We start from the raw sequence: 23,797 nt of genomic DNA, 5'->3' as shown, positions 1-23,797 counted from the left end.
GGCTAGTTCCCTATGTCCTTCCTTCCATAAACATTTCCCATTGATTTCATATTATAAATAAATAACTTCAAGGGACAATGATAATTCAGTCCCCATAAATGCTAGTTCAACACAATAGAATTTACACTGAGACATTATTTTAATGGACATATTGGGGAATAAGCTACATTTCCTCCATTCTATAAACTAGACCGAATCAGAAAAATCTCATAAGTGCAGTGTTATTTATATCCACAGGTAATCCCTGGATATTCAAAGTCCCATTTGTAATTCTGTTGTGAAGGCTTGCAAAACACTAACCTGGAAAATGAGCGCCTACGCTCCTTTTGAATCTTTTTGTATTCCATCAATTCCTTAGCAAAATCATTTGTAAACTCATCTAGCTTGGACTTTTTCTTTTCCCTAGTAAAATAAAGTTAAAGAGTAAAAGTTAACAAAAACCATTTAAGAAAACTAACAAGACAAATGTAATTAGATCATGAATGAAATGAATGAAATTGTCATTAGTTTTCTACTTTAAAACTATAATTAACTAGGTATCCCTGACGAAGTTGCTTGTATGGCTTTGGTTTAAATTTTAGGTGAATTTTCTTTACTAACTGGAAACACTAAAATAAATAAATAAATAAAAAGTAAAAAAAAAGTTTCCAAAATACCTATTTAATGTTGTATCAGAAAATGAAAAAAGTGTAAGATAATTTCAAGTGAAAATACTTACTCTTCCTTTAATCGTCGTTGCTCTCTATAGAATTCTTCCCTGGACAAAGGTGGTGCTTGTGTTGTAGGGATGGTATTTGAATGGGCAGTCTGAACTCCTGATGACACCCAGGGTGTTGACATATTGGCAGGAGCTGGTGGAAACCCTGGAGGAGGGACACTATATCCTGCAGGTGGGGGCTGGCCAGGAGGAAACTGAGGAGAGAACTGTGGGGGAGGAACACCTGGAGGAAGAGGAAGTGTATGGGGAGGCGGCGGATACAAAGGAGGTGGTGGAACAGGCACAAAGACTGGTGTTGCTGGTAGTGATGGGCCTTGAGTCCTCTGTGATCGTTCGCTGTGGTGTCGCCCGCGGTTTATACTTCTGGAGAAATAAATTCCAAGGTATTGTATCTTTAAATTAAATGTATCCGAGACAAACAAGGCTGTCTTTTTTTCTTCTTAATTATTTTTCCAAAGTAAAAAAATGGAATAGAATCAACTATTCTAGCCAAATCCAAGTAACATGTATTTATATATATTAATTCTACAGGCCAAGTATGGTGATATAGGTCTATAGTCCCAACTACTCAGGAGGCTAGACAATCACGTGAATCCAGCTCGGGTAACAACTTTCCCAGAACAAAAATCTCTCAACTCTTATTTCAAAATCCCGAGTGCTCTGTGCCACTAAACTGCCTCTCCAGCCCCAAGATTCTAATTTTTAAGGCCACTTAGCAACGAACAGAAAATGTATTTTGAAGGAAATGACAGGTTAACATGGCTGTGACCTAGTTCTCCCCCAAATGTCTTTCTTTAGACCCAAAGTTTACATTAAAAATCACTTTAACTTCCTTTTGGAGGAAGTAGGTGAAGACCAAACAAAACAGAATCATACTAATACCAATATTTGATTTGTAATCAAAACTGAAAACGCCAATGTTTTCCCTAATAAACAGAAGTAAGAGTGCTAAAGTTTCTGAATTGTCTCAAAGAATTCAAGTGTGCTTTTGTTAAACTAATGGTTTTTTTACCCAATGGCCAAATGGTATATAATGGCAGTAGGGAGGCTTTAGACTTAAGTGTGTTCAAAACCATAAATTAATACTTATCACCCTTTAATGCAACCTAGTTAAAAAAAAATCAGCTTAACTATCATAAGAGTAGATCAGTAAAAATCTTAACAAATTTGGAAGTCTTTGAACCCTGATTCAAATAACAACCACCATAGTAAAACTTACGGCTTCTTAAATTAATACTGTCAGAGTAAGAAGCCATAACGAATCTCCTGACCTTTTCTTGTAGAAAAGAGGTGAGGAAAGAGTGGGAGACAAAGAAGCACAATTCTTTTTTCCATCTGGGAGCTGAGCTAATTTCATAAGCTGTATTCTGCCATGTACTGATACAAACCAAATAATCACTAGAAGGATTACAAAGGACAGAGCCTGAAGGGCCAAAGAAGTGGCTTAATGAGTAGGTGGAGTGCTTGCACAAGTGCAAGGAGCTGAGCTCAACCACACAGTACCTACCTAAAAAGTAATATGCGGCCATGCATACCTACATTTAATCCCAGTGTTGGGAGGGGCAGACAGGGAGGACTGCAGGGGCCTGCTACCTACCAGTCTAGCTCCAGTTTCAGTGAGCTATCTTTTCTCAAAAGGATAGGGTAGGGAACAATAGAGCAGGGTACCTGACATCCTCCATGGGCCTCTGTAAGCATGCATGCTCACATACATACCAAAAATGGGAGATGTAGAAGTCATCATACTAATTCCAATATTATGTTTTCCTATATTCTCTCCTCTACTTTCCTCCCCAGACAGGTCTTATTATGTCATCCAGGCTGGCTTCCAACTCACAATCTGCCTGACTTAACCTCCCAAATGCTGGGATTACAGGTGTGCACTACACTTAGCAACAAACAGCTTTTGTAAACATATCTTCAAATAAGAATTTATTCTGAACCTGCTAAATAACCATGGGACTATAACCCCAGTTCCTAGATTACTTAAGGACAACTTCTAAAGACTAAAACGAAAGAGAACAAGTGTCTCCTTCTTACCACTCCCATGTTTTACTTCTTTACCCAGTGTGCCATGGGGCTATTTCCCAAGAGTCTTACCATGCTTACCTGTAACAACTTCTTTCCCCTCTTCTAATTTGTTGTGGTGGAGAAACCAGGTACCCAAGTTTGTTGGAACTGCATAAAGGTGTAGAAAGAGGAAACAGAATTGAATATTTCTCATTAGGTATAATATACAAGCTATCACATATTTGAGAGTATCTATTTTAACTGTTTTGAAAACGTTTCCTAATCTTGAACTTTTAAAGTTGTTCCAGAGGAGATCTAAGCAAACAATAGCCTGTATTTTCATTAGCACTCTACAAAGTTACTGGTTAGAAAAGGGCCCTTTAATTTGCAAAGCTCTATGGAGGTACTTTACATGCTTGAATAGAATACTTTAAGTGCTACAAATTAAAAATGGAGGCTGAGGAGAAACCTACATGCTCACAGTCCTGTCTGTACCCAGTAAATGGATACCAACTCAGGTGTGTCTGTCTCTAAATTTCATGTTCTACTGATATATTCTTCTAATCTCTCATCTGTCTATTTTCTCTATAAGAAATTTGGTTTATGGACTGGAGAGACGACGGCTCAAACGTTAAGAGCACTGGTTACTCTTTCCAGAGGTCCTGAGTTCAACTCTGAGCACCCATATAGTGGCTCACAGCCATTTGTAATGATATCTGGTGCCCTTTTCTGGCATGCGGACAAACATGCAGGAAGAACACTGTATATATCATAAATAAATAAATCTTAAAAAATGGATTCTATTTAAAAAAAAAAAAAAAAGAAATTTGGTTTATCCATCAAACAAAAAGATCAAAGATTTTACAATTTAAGTCTCATAGGAAAAACATTTAATTGTATGTGTATGAGTATTTTTCCTACAGACATATCTGCACATCAGGTACATGCCTGATGGCTTTACAAGTTTCAGAAGAGGGCATTGGATCCCCTGGAACTGAATTATAGATGGTTGTAGATGCTGGAAACTGAATCCAGGTCCTTTGGAAGACCAAGTACTATTATTCGCTGAGCCACCACTCCAGCCAAAATCTACTAATTTTTAATGCCATAAAGCATTCTATAGACATCAATATTCTTTGTGTGCCAGGGCAGAAAATCACATCCTATAGATTTTAATAACTATTAACAAGTCAAGAAAACAAAACAAAAAATTCTGTGTGGTAGACATTAATATTATGATGTTTGCTTACTAAATTGAATTTTTTTTTTCTGAGACAGGGTTTCTCTGTGGTTTTGGAGCCTGTCCTGGACCTAGCTCTGTAGACTAGGCTGGTCTCGAACTCACAGAGATCCGCCTGCCTCTGCCTCCCGAGTGCTGGGATTAAAGGCGTGCGCCACCATCGCCCGGCACTAAATTGAATTTTTAAAAAGATTTTATTTATTTATTATGTATATAACATTCTTCCTCCATGTATGCCTGCAGGCCAGAAGAGGGGCGCCAGGTCCTCTGGAAGAACAGTCAATGCTCTTAACTACTGAGCCATCTCTCCTCCAGCCCTTAAATTGAATTTTGATCATCTAAACAAGACAGGATAGAGTTGAACCTTTTAGAAAAATTAAAATCTAGGAAACTTAAATATAGGATCAATTTACTAATTTGAGGTCAAGATCCCTATGTTCTAAGGAAGAAAAGGACTTAACAGTATGCTTCGATTTTGGAAAAGAATTACAAGGTAACCTTTGAAACGGGTTTTAACTTTGAACACACAATGTGGATTTCTTTTTTTGAGATTTATGACAATTTGAAAAATTTATAGACAAACCAATGTAGTCTGGAAATACTGAAAGAATTAAGGGTATTATGAATACATTAAATGCTGTTAAAAGTCTATTTTGTTTTTTTTAAATCACAAAACATCTAATCTTATCAAATTAAAAACTTTATACAGATTGCACATAGCACCATCCAAGAGAAGTCAAAGATACAATATAATAGATCAAAACTGGATATAATTAATTACTGTGTACACAGTAACCCTGGGATTCTACTGTAAGCATTTACCTAAAGCATTGGGCAGTGCTAATAATCTCCATGTGCAGCTTACTTGCTAAACTGTATAGCATACATTTTCACCACATACAGTATATGTAAGGAGTCAATCAACTATGCTACTGGGGGATGGTCAGTCAAGAGACTCTGAGTAAAGCTTTGGGAAGTCAAATGTGATGGGCTTGGGGCAAAGCTCCAGAGCAAAGTACTCCCTAGCCTCCTGAATGCTGGGACTGAAAGCATACGCCACCACCACCATCTGGCTGCAATTTAGTATTTCAATAAGCATAGAAGTCCATTAAAGAAGCTATTACTTTAGGGGATCCAATTCCCAGTATATTTTCAATTGTATGAATGCCAGTATGTCTAGCTCCAAGTTTTTCAAGTATAAAATACATTTATTCATTCAGATAATAACTGGACATATAAATGTGAACTGTGACATAAAAAGTACACTAATCTAGCATATTTAAAGGAGTTTATAGGAACAATTCAGCAACCTCCTGTCTAGTTTGTAGTCTCTACTACATTTTTAGTTCAAAGACAAGTATCTGAAAGTTATTTTGAGTTATATACTTACTGTTCCCAACCTGGTCGACCACCACCTGGGCGTGCAGCATTTATTCTTACTGGACCTTATAAACAAAAAAGAATGAATGTGAGATTCACCGTTCATTATTTCCCAAAGGGAAAAGGGTCTAAATGAAAATAATGTTACTCACCAGTTGTGGGGATCAACTGTCCATGTAATAATGACTGTCCCAACAAAGATGGAGTTCCAAGGACAGGCACTTGGTAACCCTTTAGGAATAACCACAAAAAAACAGGTATAGGTTTTAAGTTTTATAAGTCAAAGCAAAAATCAAATCAAAACAAAACAGCAAAACACCTATTAAAAACTAAATTTTAAAGCCAACAAAATCTACCTTTTCCTCCATAAGAGCAGTAATTGCAATTGAGGAGGCTCCCTTAGAATGTTCTGATGCGAGGGCAGCAGCTGGTAATAATTTATTATCAGAATCCCTAGAAAACAATGTAACAGAAGAAAACGTCACCAGGGAGGATGATAATGAATAAAATGAAATCCATTACTAATGCTGCCTATCAATGTCCTGCATTAAAATGAGTTAATGACAATCTCTGAGACAGGTCAAAGGATAGGCTCTAAAACTCTGTACATTACACCTGGGCAAGTGAGATGCTTTAGTAGTTTTTGTAGTTAAAAAAAAAAAATGGGGCTGGAGAGATGGCTCAGAGATTAAGAGCACTGATTGCTTTCCCAAAGGTTCTGAGTTCAATTCCCAGCAACCACATGGTGGCTCACAGCCATCTGTAATGAGATCTGGTGCCCTTACCTGGCCAGCAAGCATACGGACAGACAGAACACTGTATTCATAATAAATAAATAAATCTTTCAAAAAAATTTGCATGCAAGCCTAACTGGTTGATCAGATCCTACAAGATGGCACTAGAGAACCAAGTCCTTACAGCTGTTTTCCTTCTGTACACACATGGTTGAGGCAGCTAGACTTAAAAAAAAAAAAAAAAGAGCCGCCCGAAGAAATATACAATGATAGAAAATAAGTGCAAACATTTAAGACTTCAAAATAAGAAAGTAAAGAGGGCACTTAATGTCTTTATGGGAGGACAATACTCTAAGAGAATTCTCTGTATTGCCTTATTTCCTTTATTGACTAAATGAAGATTAAACTAGAACCGTGGTATGCCTTATATATGGAAAGGTTTTACCCTTAAGATTATCTTTCAGTATGTATGAATCAGGACCTGGCATCTGTGTTTTAATAAACTTGGTTGACTTTTAAGAGACTGCATGTGTTAGTAGACCACAAAGTCCTAGGTTGCTTTCAGAAGGTGTCATATCATCAATTTATTCTTTTTTTCTTTTTCTTGCTTTTGGTCTTTCAAGACAGGGTTTGTCTGTGTAGCCTTGGCTGTTCTGGAATTCACTCTGTAGATCAGGCTAGCCTCAAACTCTAGATTCACCTGCCTCTGCCTCCCGAATGCTGGGGTTGAAAGCGTGCGCCACCACCATCTGGCTGCAATTTAGTATTTCAATAAGCATAGAAGTCCATTAAAGAAGCTATTACTTTAGGGGATGGAAAGATGGCTCAGTGGCTAAGAAAATCAGCTGTTCTTCTGGAGGCCCAAAATTTGATTCCCAGCACCCACATAATAGACTCAAAATTATCTTTAACTACATTCTAGGGCATCACACACCCCATTTTACCACTGCAGAAACAGACAGGCAAAACATTCATACACATGAAGTGAAATTGAAAAATTAGAAAAATAAAACAAAACCCCTGAACTTTAATCCTAGCAACCAGGAGGCACCCAGAGGCAAATCTTTATGAATTTAGGGGGCCAACAGTGGGTCTTACACGATTTCAAAGATAAGACCCTATTTCAAAAACTATCAAGAAAACCTGCACTACTGACCTCATTTGCCTTTGATAATAAGGTACAGACTTACCGAAAAGGACCATCTGACTTTTCTGAATGAACTGATATAGACACTGTTGCAGTTATATCAGGTACTGGAGCTGGGGCAGAAGATGGATTTCCAGGCACAGAAGGAGTCAAGGAAGATGGATTTGAACTTAATGAGGCTATAGAGGGAGTTGGGTGAGCTGAGGAAGACGTCACTGGAATCATCAGAGGATCCTGCTGTCTTGATATTGGAGATCTCATCAGAGGCTGCAGGTTCCGCTGAATGAGTGGTCTTGGTGGTGGTATTGGGGGAGGGGGTGGAGGTAACTGTTTTCGTAGTCTTTTTGTATAGCCAGTTTCATTTTTGAAGTTATTAACAGCCTACAGGCACCAAACATAAAAATGCCAAGTATGTAATATCATTCATTTAAATGGGTTCAATCAGTGAAAATGCTAATGATACTTTTGTGTAAAAGATACAAATGCTACCTGTCGTAAAAACTTGTTGGCAATTAAAGCATCAGGAGAAACATCGTTCTGATGACATGTTGGACACGTATGTTCATCTGATTCCAGGAGTGCTGTCCTAATACCTATGTATGATAAGATGTTAAGCATGAGGTGGCACTGTAGGAACTTGATGTTCACATAATGAATTAAAGACAACCTATAGCACTCAGGGCTAAACTATGAGACTCTTGTCTCAAATACAACAAACAAACAAACAGCAACTTAGTGGAAGCCAGAGAGCGGGGTCTGATCCTATAAACTAGAGTTACAGATGATTGTGAACTGCCACATGGGTGCCGGAACCTGAAGCCAGGGTCCACTGGAACATTAGGCAGTGCTTTTAACACCCATCTCTCCAGTCCCAAATATGTCTTTTTGAGACAAGGTCTCACTGTGTAATCCAGGCTAGCCTGAACTCAGTTATTCATCTGCCTCTATCTCCCAAGTGCTTGAGTTAAAAGCATGTGCCATCATGCCCAGACTGCAAACAAATGTTTAGAGACAGAAAATGCATTATCAAATACCAATCCTTATTTAGCTAGTAATGAAAATATTGTACAAACAAATAAAACTAAGTCTAGAAAAGAGTAATAAACATTTTACATGCTTTTAGAGTCTTTGAAATGGCTTAACAAGAACTGGGCATTAAAAAACAAAACAAAGTAAAACTAAATGGTGCTAGAGAGATGGCTTAGTGGTTAAGAGCACTTACTTTTACAGAGGACTAGGGTTGTTTCCAGTACCTACACAGCAGCTCAAGGTTGCCTCTAACTCCAGTTCCAGGGTATTCAATACACTCTTCTGACCTCCAAGGTCACCAAGCACACACACATACATGAAAGCAATCTTACATGCATACGTAAAACCCAAGAGTCTTGTTTAAAAAAAAGTAATGATAGAAGGTCAGGGAGGATATTAAATTCAGACCCAGCTTAAGATCAAAAAATAAATAAGTAAATGAACAAAGGCCCGATAGACCATTTTTAAAAACAACCAACTATCCACCCAAACAACTACCACCTCACAATTGACCAAGCAAATACATTCTGACATCTCTAAAAGTCTCCCAGACTCTTACATTCATCACAGTAACTGTTTCCACAGCAGGGAATGACAACGGCGTCAGTCATAATGTCCTTGCAGATGAGGCACAAGAGCTCATCTGGAATAGGATCGTCTTCTTCTGAAGATGATGATGGTTCCTCTGGTAAAAAGGGTGGCTTCTCTTTCTTCCCGATTGCATAGGCCTCTCTGTAAAAGATAGTTTCCACATTTTAGGACTGCCAAAAGGCAGAGTAGTCAAATGCTCTATGCTCAGCATACTATATCATAACAGAACATGAACTTCAGGACAATACACTGAGTTTAGACAAACATGTCTTTCAATGTACCGAGGCAGTTATACCTATCCTCCACAGACATAAATCAGAACTACAATAAGTAAACAAAAGTAAAGAAACACTTTAAAAGCAAAGGATCTCAGAATCCTTAACTCTAGGAACTAAAGGCCAGAGGTAAAACAACATGTTAAGATGCCAGAATGTCCTATGTAAGAGTCAGATAGACAGAATTTGAACTTAATCACAATTTTTCTTTAACTAGATGTTTCTTTAAAAAAAAAAAAACACAAAAGTGTCTCCCACACTCCAGCATTCTGTCACACCCATGCAGACACTGATGGGAACTTATCTATAACCAAGATCATCAGAATAGGTAACCAATGACCTGCCTGTAACTACTTTAAAGATTAATTTACTTGTCAATTAAACATGACTTAATGATTAGAATGCGTCAAACAAATATGAGAGAACGTATCATTATACAATTTTTTTGTCGAAATGAATTTTTCAGGAATGCTAAGCGCTAAATACATCTAAAAACATACAAAAGTCATTCTCAGATTTGACTCTACTGTTCCATAAGCCCCCACCTTCCCTATGCTCAGACAAAGCTGTAAACCACAGGAATTCTTAAGAGAAAGTCTGTTTCATTTAGGAACAGGATGTGCTCATCAATGCTGAAATGAAATAGTCTCAGCTGGATGGAGAAGGGTACCTTAGGTGTGTTATTTGTGTTGCAGCTGCTCCATAGACATCACCACGATTCCACAAATAAGTATCAATTTGCTTATGCCCCATTGTTCCCAATTTGTGAAAGAGGAGTCTCCCACTGCCCAAGAGAAAAGAAAAAAGGGAAAAAACAAAAAACGGGGAGGGGAAGAGAACAGGATAGAAAAAGAAACAGAAGAAGAGTCTGAGTTGCTTATCAGTGGTGTTAGTGGAGAGGGTGAATGTTTTCTTTAAAATATTAGGGCTCCCATCTCTCCCCAGTATGGGCTGTGCATCTGACACAAATGAGCTTTTCTCCCCCAGGACTCAAAAGCAATGAATTATTAGTCAGGGCTCACAGGTGATGTTAACTTTATCGACACAAATTTCTACTCACTAAGAACTTTTACGTAATATAGATGAAGCAGTCTGCTCTTAAATTGACTGCAAACAATCAATTCCAATTTATAATTGTTCCATAGCATTTATGAAATGTCTCTGGATTAGCTACAGCATACGATGAACCAGAAAAACGCAGGATGGTGGCTGATGGAAGCAGAGGGGTGAAGCAGAGCATGTGAGCAGGGCTGGGGTGGAGGGAGCATCAGTTCTCTGCTAACCAACCACATACCAAAGTGTACATCCCTAACTACATCCTTTCAATACTAATCCTACATGCTTCTTCAACATTCGTGCAGGAAGCTGGGGAACTCATCTGCCCCTGAGAAAGTGGACAACTGGCCTCGAAAACTGGTTTTGGTCAAAGAATGTTCTAGATCTCAACTTGGCAATCTTTTGGAAAGCTAGCTTTAAAATACATAATCAGAATCTTACCAGTTTCTAAATAAAAACTAGAGATTCAGGGCAGAGAACCAGGAATCCTAGCCTAGAGGAACACTTACAACATACTTATGCATGTTTCTACTGTAGGAGATAAATAAGTACCACTGGGTGTTGGTGGTGCCAGCCTTTCATCCCAGCATTTGAGGCAGAGGCAGAGGCAGGCAGACTCTGAGTTCGAGGCCAGCCTGGTCTACAAGAGCTAGTTCCAGGACAGGCTCCAAAGCTACAGAAAAACCTTGCCTCGAAAAAAATAAATAAAATAAAATAAAATAAAAAACAAACAAACAACAACAACAACAACAACAACAACAAAACAAAACCCCAGGGGCTGGAGAGATGGCTCAGTGGTTAAGAGCACTGCCTGCTCTTCCAAAGGTCCTGAGTTCAATTGCCAGCAACTACATGGTGGCTCACAACCATCTGCAATGAGATCTGGTGCCCTTTTCTGGCCTGAAGGCATACCTTCAGACAGAATACTGAGAATACTGTATACATAATAAATAAATTAAAAAAAAACCCAACCACCCCACCCCAACCCACTATGACATTTTACAGGGCTGGCCGGGCAGAACTGAACTAATAGTGGTTTGTAAAATAAGCTCTACTTTAGACCAAAGATAATGTAATGTATCTAAACCTACCCCAAAATCCTCAGTATTTCATTTATGCCTGGCATTTAAATTTGCCTTGTTATATTGCTGCACTTGTATTCTTAAACATATGTTTCTCAAAATGGTTACATGTTTTATTCACTTAGGAAATGGAAATAGCATATATAAGATAATGTGGGAACATGTATGTGAATGAGGAAGAAAGGAATGACAGAAAGAAAGAATTAGAAGACACAAGGGAAGTGGCACTCACTAATGACAAAAATCCCCAAATTCATTTAAATTTGCAAAAATGGAGCAGACTGCAGCCTCTCAGAATTCACACAGAAATGTAACATGTGGAAATGAACAATTCTGGAATGGAAAATTCCCAAGGAACACAAGTAGCCAAGTTACAAGCCCAAGACTGAAACCCTACACCCTGGGACTGCCTGGTCCCCAGGTCAGCCTGACCTGCATACTCACGCATCTATAGTTGGGATTGCGTATTTCCCGGTGTTTGTAAGCATTGCACCTTTCATATTAGGGTCTTTCACTTCCATCATAAAACTTCGAGGAATTCCAGTGCTCTTTTTGATTCTAGGGCCAGACTCAAAGTTCTTATCCTGGTTGGAAGGGAGAGAAAAACAGAACAGCCTTCTTTAGTAATGCCTGCACACCTCCTGCAACACTCATCACTGACTACTGACTGCTTGTGATACTTTCCCCCAGGAACTCATTTAACTCCCAGAATCAGCTATGTGAACTATGGACTAATTACCACTTCAGAGAAAACCAGACTTAGAAACAAGCAACATGCTCTATTCAACAAGACAGCCAAGACTTGGGGCCTGGCAACCTACACCCCAAAAGCTGTGCTCATCTGCCATTTTAATGGAGATTTTACCATGGCAAATATGACTAAGAAATAATTTGAAGAAAAACTAGATGTATCAGTTTCTACATGAACTTACCCCGTTTGTTGGGCAATTCTTAATATAATGACCAGGTTTACCACAACGGAAACAGGTATAAGATGGAGGTGGTGGGCCTAGAGGTTTCTTCATGTAACTGAAAAGGAAAAAGAATCAATATGTAAACAGAAACTTAAGAAAAACAATGTTTCTAATTGTGGGGGCAAACACACCCCAAAATTTGTATTAGCATAAAAATACTTATGAACTTACTTGATTGGGTCGTATTCATGGCCAGACTGCGACATCATTGCTTTAATTTTATCTTCCTCAGAAGCATTGGCTTCAGCCAGATTGGCAGTCTGTTTAACAGGTAATTATTTGACACACACATTAGAAACACATTAAGACCACACAACAAAGACAACACACTCATCCTACACAGAGCAACATCTAAATGAGCTGTGCTTTAGTATACATATAAATGGAGAAGCACTGGGAATTCTTACAGTACTCTATGTCTAGGAGAGCTTGGGAGGCTGAGGAAGTCCTTCTGGGAGCACTCAGACCTTAGACCTTGTCTGTACCTTACATTAGGATCTACATGCATGATTGTTCAAGGAACTTAAAGGCCAGGTGATACTAAATTAAAAGAGAAACACTGATTTTGTCAAACCTTTAAAAAAATTCCAAGTGTCCCAGCACTGAGATTACTGTTTACATTTAGAACTTGGAAGGCAGGGGTCGGGTAAATGATAGCATTACTACACACAAGTCAGAACGCTGTTTGCCTAGTGGTGTCAGTTTTCAGTTAGTTCAAAGGTATGCTTTTAAAATTTAAACCCCAGATAAATTTTATGAACTTAATAACCTAACAGTCTAGATATAAACAGGGTCTAAGGGAGTGATTTTCTAATAACCTGGACCTTGCACCTCTAATACCACGCACATCGGTCACTCACTGAGTTTCATTTTTACATTCATCCACAAAACAAGCAACCAGTTTTAACACTTTATTGTAATTTTATATACAAAAAATGCTTAACATTAACAGAGCTTGGAACAGTAACATTTACAGAAAACTGATTACAGATGTTTAAGAACTAACTTGTTTGAACCCAAATATTATATTTTACAAATAGATTAAAAAAAAAATCCCCAGACTTCCAAAACTTCCCAAATCTTCCCAGCAAGTAACAATGGTAGAAACAGACCAGAACTCAAATTTGGTCCTTACAGTACATAAGAATAAACAGTATATACTATAAGCTGCCAAAGATATGAACTCTATGCTAAACCACTTTGCATTAGAAAATTATAAAATAGGATGGTTCATCCACTTTGTCCAGGATCATTAATTTTAGTGTTTTTCCTAAGACTAGAGCTTAAGTAGCAACTAATTTGTTAACAGGCCATCTTTTTATGATACATCTAGGAAATGGACACACCTACAACAAAGCCACGGACAAAATAGGGACAGCACTACGGATAAGCCTTCTCATTTTCATTTCTATTGGCTGTTAAATTAGACTTTACATTTCTGATAGTAGCGAAAGACTTTTGGGAAGCTGGACAGCTTTCTTCTGAGCCCTGAAGCCAGCCTGCTCTGTTCTAAAAACACAATCTACAATCTAAAATACTGTGTAAAAAAAGAAAAAAAAATCCATCACTAGTGCTTTCCCAAACAGAAGATACACATTTTTGAGAATAAAAGCAAGCAACCTTGTCAAACAACATGGTATACACAGTAAATTCAAGGTAACAATTTGGCCCTCTGCCAAAAACATACACACTCATATTCCTGCAAACAGCTTTATAAGTATACACTTAACACAATTCACGTAGTCTGTGTTCAAACAAATTAGGTTGTTTAAAATTTTTCTGATTCAGACAGACTACAAGTCTAAAGCATAAGGAAACAACTGTATCACATTTAAAATATTGACCTTGGTGGGATCAATTCAAAATTTCAAAAATTAACCACATAATCGTCCATGTAAAGGAAATCTTCTGTTTTGGCTATTTTAAAGAAGTCCACATAATTCACAGCCAAAACCAGGGAATTCCTCCAGAATTGTGTTAGTTCCCAGTGTCTAATTAAACAGAATTGTGTAAGGGGGAAAAACAGTTAAGTGTAGCTTCCTGTGTTTCTTCAGTCTTGAAGACGAACATTATGCAGGGGCGCTGACCAAGTTACTCCCCTATCTTCTCAGAACGGCAACTACTCTTTACAGGGAAGTCACTGTATGTACGATGCATTCACAAAACATATCCTCCCCCACCCACCTTAAAACAGTACTGTGTCACATTTTAAAAATGTTAGACTTATATTGTCAAGAATATATATATATATATACCTTTGTAAGCTGGGCCAGAGAAATAGATGCAGAAGAGTCATCAATCTGTTCACAAAAAATTAAACACACATTCAAGTTCCACACTGAAAACATCTGAAAGTGATTATTTAGCCCCTAAAGTCACTTAATGTTAAATATTGGGCATTTTCTTACTTTTCTAAAGTAATATTTTGTTTGAAGCCTGAAAATATGCTCAAGCTATTTTATCTTTTGTGTATACTTCATACCCAGTTATAAAGGCTACATGATGTATGGGAGGCCTTCCTGCAGTGAAAAATGAGAGGGTAGAAAATTCCTCTACTGAAGAGCAGTGACTTAGTACTACATTGTGAGTCCCATGTTTCTCAATGGTCTCTAAATATGATAATGCTCACAACAATGCACACTGGAAGTGAGAATTAAAAAACAATTTCTCCTAATGCCATTAAACAACACTGTAAAAACAAGCAGCTCTTTAGGCCTCAGATAATTGCTGTAAATAAACTTAACAGCTCCCAGGCAATTCCTAGTGTTTTCCTTTTTGAATATCAACTTCTCAGTCTATTTTCCCATCCAAAGAATATAGCTCCACTTGTCAAGAAGCCACAGGTTTCCTTATCAAGGCTAAGCAATGTCACCCCAAAACCAAAAATAAAAAAATAAATTAAAAAAAAAGGGAAAGCAAAAAAAAAAAAAAAGAAAAAAGAAAAAAAATCAGAAAAGGTAACCTGGGAAAGAGTCAAAGAGCTGTCAAACACAGTGATGGATCTTAATATTTGGAGAAAAGTCAATTTAACCAAACAGGGCGAGGATAGATTAAGGACAAATAGAGCTTTTAAAAACGTATTATATACTGGTCTACAGAGCTAGTTCCAGGACAGGCTCCAAAGCCACAGAGAAACCCTGTCTCGAAAAAAACAAAAAAAAAACAAAAAAAAAACCATATTATATAATGTTAACCTTTTTTTAAGTTTTTTCACTTGATCCCATTAAATGATTTAGTTTTTAAAAAGATGCTTATCTGCAATATACAAAGGCATTTTTAGTAACCAGCTTCTCAACAAGCTTTCTCTAAAGCTCCTTAGATCCCTATTCATCATTACAGTGTTTTGTATCATACTGGTCAGAATTCTTTGGAACAGAAGGCCTTCAAGTAGGATATCTGGCAAAGAAAATATTTTCAAATATCCTTCTAAAACTTTTGCAAACAAAAAGTGAAATGTAACAAGTTTCAAATGAAGTTGCCAATATCATATCCACTATAAAAAAATTCAATAAATACAAGAATTACATTTGCTAAATTTAAGACACATCTTACTAGCCATGGTGGTACCTGCATATGATGCTGAAGCAGGAGAACCACAGGTTTGAGAGCTGGGCTAGACAGTGGGTTTGAGGTCAGCATGACCTCTGTAGCAAGACTGTTTCATAAAAATAAACCTTACAAATACCTTAGGTTTAGTCTGATGGGTACAATTACAGGAATGTGTAGGTAGACGAATGATTATTTGTTCCACACATAAGGACAGCAGAGTTCAGCGTGTGCTAAGCCCACATTTCTAATGTGTAACCACTAACGTGTAAGACAGACCTCTCCTGCTTAGCTCTTAAGAATTTTTTAAGGACTAATCGAAAGAAGCAGAAAAAAGAAATTAGGAAAAAATATAAATATTCTTATTCAGAAGGAAGTCTAACCCATTCAGGTTTATTTTTAAAAGAGCTACATTTTAAATCACCAGGAATTACTGTAACATAGGGACAAAGGTCTGACTAAACAGTTTGACTAACCCAATCAAATCCACCTTGTAACTAACACTGTCACTTTGTTTGCTTTCCTCCACTTCTTTTATCATGGACTTGAGTTTAAAGTGGTTTCCCACAAATTACATTGTAATTACGGTTTTCCCCACCAAATAATCTCTATAGTATCTAAAGACTTTACAATCTAAGAGGTCAAATTTACCAAAAATTTAGAAAAGTATCCAATTTTACATACAGCAGGTATTAAAAGACAAGTAAAAAATATCAAGAAAGAATGGCTAAAAAACGATTAGGAATCTATATTTCCAAAACCATCATAAAAAGTAACTTCTCAGTAAAATACTGCAAAACCTGCCACATTTAAAAATGATGTGTACTACAGATATCACTAAGATTAACCCTCCTCTCTTATTTTCTTCTGCAAGCACCTGAAATCTTTTTAGGCCAATTACATTTGAATGAAACTAAAAGAACCGTACAATGTAATCCCAATGTTAGCAAGAGCATCTAGCTTTGCAGTAACAGTCCAACATGGAAGGATGACTAAAAGCTTAGGGGAATAAAAGTCATCTTTGATCAGACTTGGCTTAAATTACCAAAAATGCACTGGTATATGGTGGTCCACACTTGTTTACCAGCACTTGAGAGGCTGAGGCCGGAGGACCGCCATGAGTTCAAAGGTGGCCTTGGCTAAAAAAGAGCAAGTACCAGACCAGCTGGAGTTGTTAAACAGCAGGACCTTGATGTCTTCAAAAACAAAAAGCAAAAAACAAAAAAATTTCCAAAAACCAAGCTGCACAAGACGGTCTAAGACGGCAATCCAGCACATGGGAGGTGAGGCAAAACATAAGCATTCAGGGGCAGTCTCCTATAGAGAGGTAGTCTGAGCTATGAGATCCCCATCTCAAAATACAAAACCAAAATGTATATAGACATAGTTTACATAATCAGAATTTTAAAATTTTGCCCAGGGTCTCTATTTTGCTTGTTAATGTGTATAGCCAAACCATCCATTCATAAGTTATGAATACTAATTAGTCAGTGAAAATGTTTCTGTGATCCTAAATGTCAACAAACCATCCAAGCAAATAAAAGATAGAGACAACAGATTATGTTATGTCTCCATCTCACTTAATTCTACCTAAAAATTAAAACTGTTTAAAGCACTAAAACGAAGAGAAATCTGAATAAGCTTACAATAAATTTCTTATAAATGTAATACAGACATGCCAGGGAACACACAAGGCTAAAAGAATGTTAACTTTATTTATGAACATGTGATTTGTGTTTATACACATGCTAATAAACAAAAAGGAAATTATTGTCTTCAAGAAATAAAACTTCATCTGAATTAATTTTAAATACTATATAAAAATAGTTTGTACAAATGTGTTACATTTACTACTACAGTCACCAGGACAGTTTTTCTAATTTGTGCTAGCATTTGGATACATAAAAATCAGTTTTAAACCAATCACCAGCAAAACAGAAACTTGGACAGTTTTACAGCATTATGCTTTAAAAAACAAAAACCCAAAAACAAAAAAATAAGACCCAAAAACAAACACCCTCCCCCACACCCAAAAAGCAACCCATATATCCAAATGTGGGGAAAAAATCCCCCAAACACTGACTTTTTATCTTTGAATCACTGTATTTAGACAGGAACTAAAGGCCATACACTTTAGAGAACAAGTTCAAAGTTGATATATTCTACTTATCATGTTTAAGATCCAATGATCCAAGGTTAGTGAAATGCCTCATACACAAATATCGGCAGTATTTAAAAAAGAATAAAATGAAACAGCAAGCAATACCCCTGATTTCTAAATGAAAATTTCAAATACTGTGTTTTTGTGTACAAGTTTTCAGCCTGAGCAGTAAAATGTTTAGAGAACCATCAAGTTACAGAACCCAGTTAAGATAGCCTGTGTTCTGAGGCATCGTCCCACAATTTACAAGTGATACTTTTATTTATAAGCTCAAAGCCAAAAGAGTGTCACACTACAGGTTACACTGTAGTCATAAAAAGATGTTATCCCAGTTACCGGGATTTGCTTTTGATAAGATACAGCTTCTGATACTATGTAACTAATGCAGCAGTTTAGCATTTTATGAGAGGGAAACATTCCAATTAGAATAAACTAGCTTGTTATGAACTGTATAAAACCATTAAAATCATTGGCATGTTTCTGCACTCTGGGTGGTGGAGATTAAATTTCAGTCTGTACTGTATGGTACAAAAGTACACAAAGGACAGGAGCTCACAGGTGCCAAATAAAGCAACACTGACTAATAAAGCTGCATCCAAAGCTTCTCAAAAGCTCTTTTCTGAATGTGTTTGAACTTGGAGAAAGGACCAATCAATAATATAAGTTCTGAATGTTGCTAATCCATTTTTGAAAGCCATCAATCAGGCAGGAAAAAAGCCCTAGTAAACTAAGTGAAACAACGTGAAAATGGCAAAATATACACTCCAAACAATTTTTTTTATTGCAAGAAACAAAAAGCACAAAACAGCCTGTACATACATACAAAATACTAACTAATAGACAGACAGATGTAGAACATGTTGTCATGTTCTTCAGTGTTAAACCTACACCATCTAAAAAGAATCATACATTACTGTACACCACAGTGTCATACAGGGAGAATGCTATCATATTTAATATGAAACAGTTTAAAAGGGCACCAATTAGCCATTTCTACAGAGTAACTACAAATTATGCCACATATATCCATATTCAACTGAACTGTCATCAAAATACAATTTATTTACAGTGTGTGCTATGGTCAGTTGGGTATTCTAAATGATTTACTTCACTGAAAACATTATAAAGGTAAAAACAATTGTGTAGAAAAAGGGTGATTGTGTTTTTACATACTGCTTTTGTAGTTCCCATCACTGGTTCAGTTCGACTTCTAAAAAATAAAATAGAAACAGAAACTAACATTAGCTATTTATGAATTTCACGTACGTGTATATTTTTTTAGACGCATTTAGCCTAGACCAGCCTTGAACTCACTATACAGTCAAGGCCAATCCTCTTGATCTTTCTCCCCATGTGCTAGAATAATACGTCTGGATCACCATGTATAACTAACAATATTAATACATATCTCTAATTTTAGGTCTTTAAGAATACAATTTTCTTTTGATACAAAGCTTTAATATAATCAATTTCTTAATACAATGAGCAAATAACTGATAACTTTGTCATTACTAAATAGTTTAAGATACATTCCTAGTTTCTAAAACAATTCCACATTGAGGCATTCTAAAATAGAGACATATCATTTCTGAAAAGGTACTGCATTTATAAACTCTGTGGTTTACTTATAATGAACTGAGTAAGTATTTCCTCCTTTTTTGGTAAATCTAGATATAAATTTCTACATATCCAATTTCTTAAGCAGAACAGCACCAGTAACATTTTTGACGGACTACTCTATCTGCTGTGCTCAAGAACTAGCTTTCAAATCCAGATAAAACAGGCCGATGATTATAATTTAAAAATATTTTAAAGCCAAGCAATGGTGGCACAAGCCTTTAATTCCAGCACTCAGGAGGTAGAGGCAAGCAGATCTCTGTGAATTCCAGGCCAGCCTGGACATAGTGAATTTCAGGACAGTCAGGGCTGTATAGACAGCTTGTTTCAAATTCCAAACAAATCAAAACAATAACCAATTTACTGAACAAAATTTAAGGTCTCTAGAAGATACAACATAATATGAAATATTTTAAAATCCATTTTATACTTGTGTATAATTGGACAAATTGTTGCTAAAACATAAACAAGCCCAAAATTTCTCTCGTCTTGATAGACTGAAGGGGGACCAGAACTGAAGTGCTAAGAATAGGCTTTTTAATATCTAAAATTTACTGTAGAGAAAATACTAGACAGCACTTAAAAGGAATTTTTAAATTCATGTAATTTCTGAACTACTTACAATATAACTTGAACTTTCTAGTAATTGCTCAAACTGAGAAGCACTTTGAGGCAAACATAAACAGAAATCTTACATATAATAAGCAATTTTGTATGAAGCAAAATTAACATGTCCATGAACCGCAAATATCCTTTTCAAGAGTTTCTGAATATCAAAAAAAAAATCTAGAGATGAAATATCTAATATTTGTTTCATTTATTACTTTGTGTGTGTTTTTCTGAGACAGTCTCTATTATAAAGCCCTGGTATATACCAGATTAGCCCATGTAGATCCACTCACTTTTGCTTCCTGAGCGCTGGGATTAAGGCATGTGCCACCACACCCTACTTTATACAAGTCTTTAAAAAGCAAACAGTAATGTAATTTCATGCTAAAACAAAAAATAATTCTACACTTCTGCTGTCAATATAAAACTTCTCAGATAACCATGCCCAGTGAAGACCTGTAATTTCAACTCTCAGGAGGCTGAGGCAGCAGGGTATCAAGTTCAAGGCCACTGGGTCTATGGAGTAGGTTCCACCACCAGCCCAAACTTAATAGAATTCTGTCTTGAAATACTAAAATAAGGAAGAGGTCTACAGATGGAGATCAGTGGTAGAGTGTTTGCCTAACATGAGCAAAGGACTAGTTTTAATCCTCAGCATTGCATAAATACTAAAGAAAAATTGTTAGGAATATAGTTTTGTCTCTTTTTAATAAACAGAGGTTCTAAACTATTCTCAAAGATTGCCATAATTTTAATAACAGATATTCATCCTATGCTAAGAACTATTTAATTCCTAATACACTCTACAAGCTGGAGAGAGTTATCACCAGGTATTTATAGGGTACTGGATATAGGATTTGCACTCCCACCCACTGTGGATACCAAAAAGATGCTCAAATCATTTACAGAAAACAGCATGCACTTTTATATAAACTGTGCAATATTCTATACCTTAAATCATCTCCAGATTTAAGAAAATGTGATATATAAGCAATTATGACGCTACTGCTCTACACTTACTGCAGACACAGCGTAGCATGATGAAAAAAAAATCCAGAGACAAGATATTGGGGTTCAACCTGAAGGTCAGAAAAGCAAAACAGCCAGCTACTGGCTCTTACCTCTACCTCAGTCCGAAATGGTGTTCCTGCCTCCAGGAATCTCAGAATGAGACTGTGTGAGAGCTGCCCACCACCTAGTCTTATATTTCTCTCAAGGGCTGGGATTAAAGGCATGCACCACTACCGCCTTGTTTCTATGGTGACTAGTGTGGCTACTGGGAATAAAGGTGTGTGTGTATCACCATCGCCTGGGTCTTTAAGGCTGACCAGTGTGGTTTTTTACTCTCTGATCTTCAGACAAGCTTTATTTATTAAAATACAAATGAAATATCAGACTTCCCCTTTTCGTCTAAAATAAAAGGCTGTAACTAATTTAAGAAAAACTATATACAATAAATACAATGACTATATACAATACAGGCAATAAATACATCAATAAAGTCTAGTCCATTTGCATTTCACAAATACAGAGAAAATACTCTGTACCTATCCTAAAATAATAAAGCTTGCTTGATACAGGCAATAAATACATCAATAAGATCTAGTCCATTTGCATTTGACAAATACAGAGAAAATACTCTGTATCGATCCTAAAATAATAAAGCTTGCTTGAAATCAGAGAGTAAAATAGCCGCACTGGTCAGCCTTACAGACGAGGCAGTGGTAACACACACCATTATCCCATTAGGCACACTAGTGTAGGCACACTGGGTGTAGTGGTGCACACCTTCAAAATCCCAGCACTAGAGAGGAAGTTAAGACGGGAGGAGACAGCTCCCAGACAGTCTCATTCTAAGGATTTCTGGAGGCAGGATCTCTATTTCAGACTCAGGTAGAGATAAGAGCTAGTGGCTGTCTGTTTTGCTTCTTTGATCTTTAGGCAAGCTTTATTTATTAAAATACAAATGAAATATCACAACACAGAATAGTTGGATAAAAGTTCTGACAACTGTGCCAGTTACACTCATAACCCTACTGTAGAGAAATCAAAACAGACAATTTATCCAAAATGAGATGAAATCAAATGAGCCTGATTCATAATGGCCATTGAACTAAAGACTCGTACTGATAAAAAGCTTATGTTGGCAATACTTAATATTCATGATGCTGCCAGGGGGGAAATTAAAAAAAAAAGGTAACTAAAAAACTCCTATTAGTTTTCATAATTAGCACGATAAAATTTTAGTGTTAGATAAATATTTTGAAACCTTTTTTAAAAAGTCTACTTCGGTAAATGCATAAGCTTTTATAAATACTCACATAACATATGTCTTGCTTGTGGACTTAACACCTCCAATAGGAATCCTTCTGACAATTACAGATGAATTTTTAGGAATTAGCGCATTATCATCAGTGTATTCTGTAAACAAAGAGTCAAATTTCTGTTTAGGGATTTGACTAAGTATTCAGGAATGAGAAAACTTCAAAAATCAGCTTTATGGGAAGTGAGCTTACAGTACAAGAATACCAAAATTCATGTCCTTTGCATTTAGGTTACTAGTATTGTAAGAAGAAATATCCCGGTCCTCTGTTGGTTCCTTCAAAGGATATAATATAGTTAGCTATGTTCTTGGCTCCAGGATCTCCTCTACTTTCTGAAACTCATAGTTTCATAAGACTATGCTGCCTCCCAGCTCATTTAACCAAGAAATGCTTGAAAAGGAAACAATGGGGTTATCTAAAATGAGTGTACCTTCCTAGTCCCTAAGCATGAGCTACGTATTATGATCCATGTTCTTATGCAGCATATTGCTAGAAAACACAGGTTATACATGAAATTATGTTGTTTTTTAAAATAAAAGAATGGAGAATGAGCATTATTTTGGAGAGAATATTGTTTTAAACAAAGCCTCTTGGAAGAACTGTATTTGTAAATGAAAAGCCAGCCAGCCAGACCAAAAAAACCTAAATGAATATAGTATTTACTCAGGATGAACACAAAGATGACTGTAGCGCTGAAGAAAATTACAGACTTACATAAAATAAGGTGGGAAAACATAAGCCAAATGCTGATTTATACTTTGTTTCTATGTACAACAAAAAAAATTTACTAATGCATTTTATGTGAGGTGATGACAATTTATGTCATAAAAAGACTTGCTCTGGAATCAGCAAGGGAGATGAACTGAACAGAAACAGGGTGAGTCATAAAGAAGGCTGCTTCAGACTCTGGTGATAGCCAGCATTAGATGGTCAAAATGATATGGAGGCCTGCTCATGGACTAAATTTTGTAAAAATGGAGAAAGAAGAACCAGGCATGAATTCCTAGGCTCCTAGTTTTAGCAAATGGATGTCACTTTTTAAGAAGTTTGAGGAGGAATGAGTAACATTTTTCTACTCTACAATTACAATAGTTCTGTAAGAATGAAATTAAGTAGGCCTTAAGTGTACTAAAAATTGTTAAGGAAGGAATAAGTAAAATTATCAGGGAAAAAACAACACACAACCTTATAGATGCAAAACTCTCCATCAATCTCACAGAAGAAGAAGACCAGGGCTCACTTTTCTTCTTCTTTTTTTTTTTTTTGGTTTTTGAGACAGGGTTTCTAGGTCAAACAGTCTTACC

The 23,797-nt window shown here is 36.6% G+C and overlaps 1 protein-coding gene across 4 annotated transcripts in view; it reads right to left on the bottom strand.

Moving 5' to 3' along the window:
• Rbbp6 (RB binding protein 6, ubiquitin ligase) overlaps window positions 1-23,797 on the bottom strand; it is a 33,692-nt gene that overhangs the window by 4,559 nt on the left and 5,336 nt on the right. Inside the window, exons 2-17 of one of the 4 annotated variants that reach the window (XM_026778195.1) lie at window positions 22,491-22,590; window positions 19,117-19,153; window positions 14,492-14,536; window positions 12,408-12,496; window positions 12,195-12,291; window positions 11,707-11,846; window positions 9,795-9,908; window positions 8,818-8,990; window positions 7,719-7,822; window positions 7,273-7,610; window positions 5,705-5,801; window positions 5,501-5,579; window positions 5,359-5,413; window positions 2,828-2,896; window positions 719-1,081; window positions 301-402 (exon numbers count right to left, since the gene is read on the bottom strand). In XM_026778195.1, the coding sequence (XP_026633996.1) occupies window positions 301-402; window positions 719-1,081; window positions 2,828-2,896; window positions 5,359-5,413; window positions 5,501-5,579; window positions 5,705-5,801; window positions 7,273-7,610; window positions 7,719-7,822; window positions 8,818-8,990; window positions 9,795-9,908; window positions 11,707-11,846; window positions 12,195-12,291; window positions 12,408-12,496; window positions 14,492-14,536; window positions 19,117-19,153; window positions 22,491-22,590 (2,002 nt within the window). The remainder of the gene's footprint in view (window positions 1-300; window positions 403-718; window positions 1,082-2,827; window positions 2,897-5,358; window positions 5,414-5,500; window positions 5,580-5,704; window positions 5,802-7,272; window positions 7,611-7,718; window positions 7,823-8,817; window positions 8,991-9,794; window positions 9,909-11,706; window positions 11,847-12,194; window positions 12,292-12,407; window positions 12,497-14,491; window positions 14,537-19,116; window positions 19,154-22,490; window positions 22,591-23,797) is intronic. The other 3 variants (XM_013355303.2, XM_005371512.2, XM_005371513.2) reach the window with 3 other exon arrangements.

This window comes from Microtus ochrogaster, unplaced genomic scaffold (genome assembly GCF_000317375.1).
Source record: "Microtus ochrogaster isolate Prairie Vole_2 unplaced genomic scaffold, MicOch1.0 UNK111, whole genome shotgun sequence".
NCBI classification, from domain to species: domain Eukaryota; kingdom Metazoa; phylum Chordata; class Mammalia; order Rodentia; family Cricetidae; genus Microtus; species Microtus ochrogaster.
Note: the sequence above shows the minus strand (reverse complement) of the source record. Positions and strands in the feature narration are given on the sequence as shown.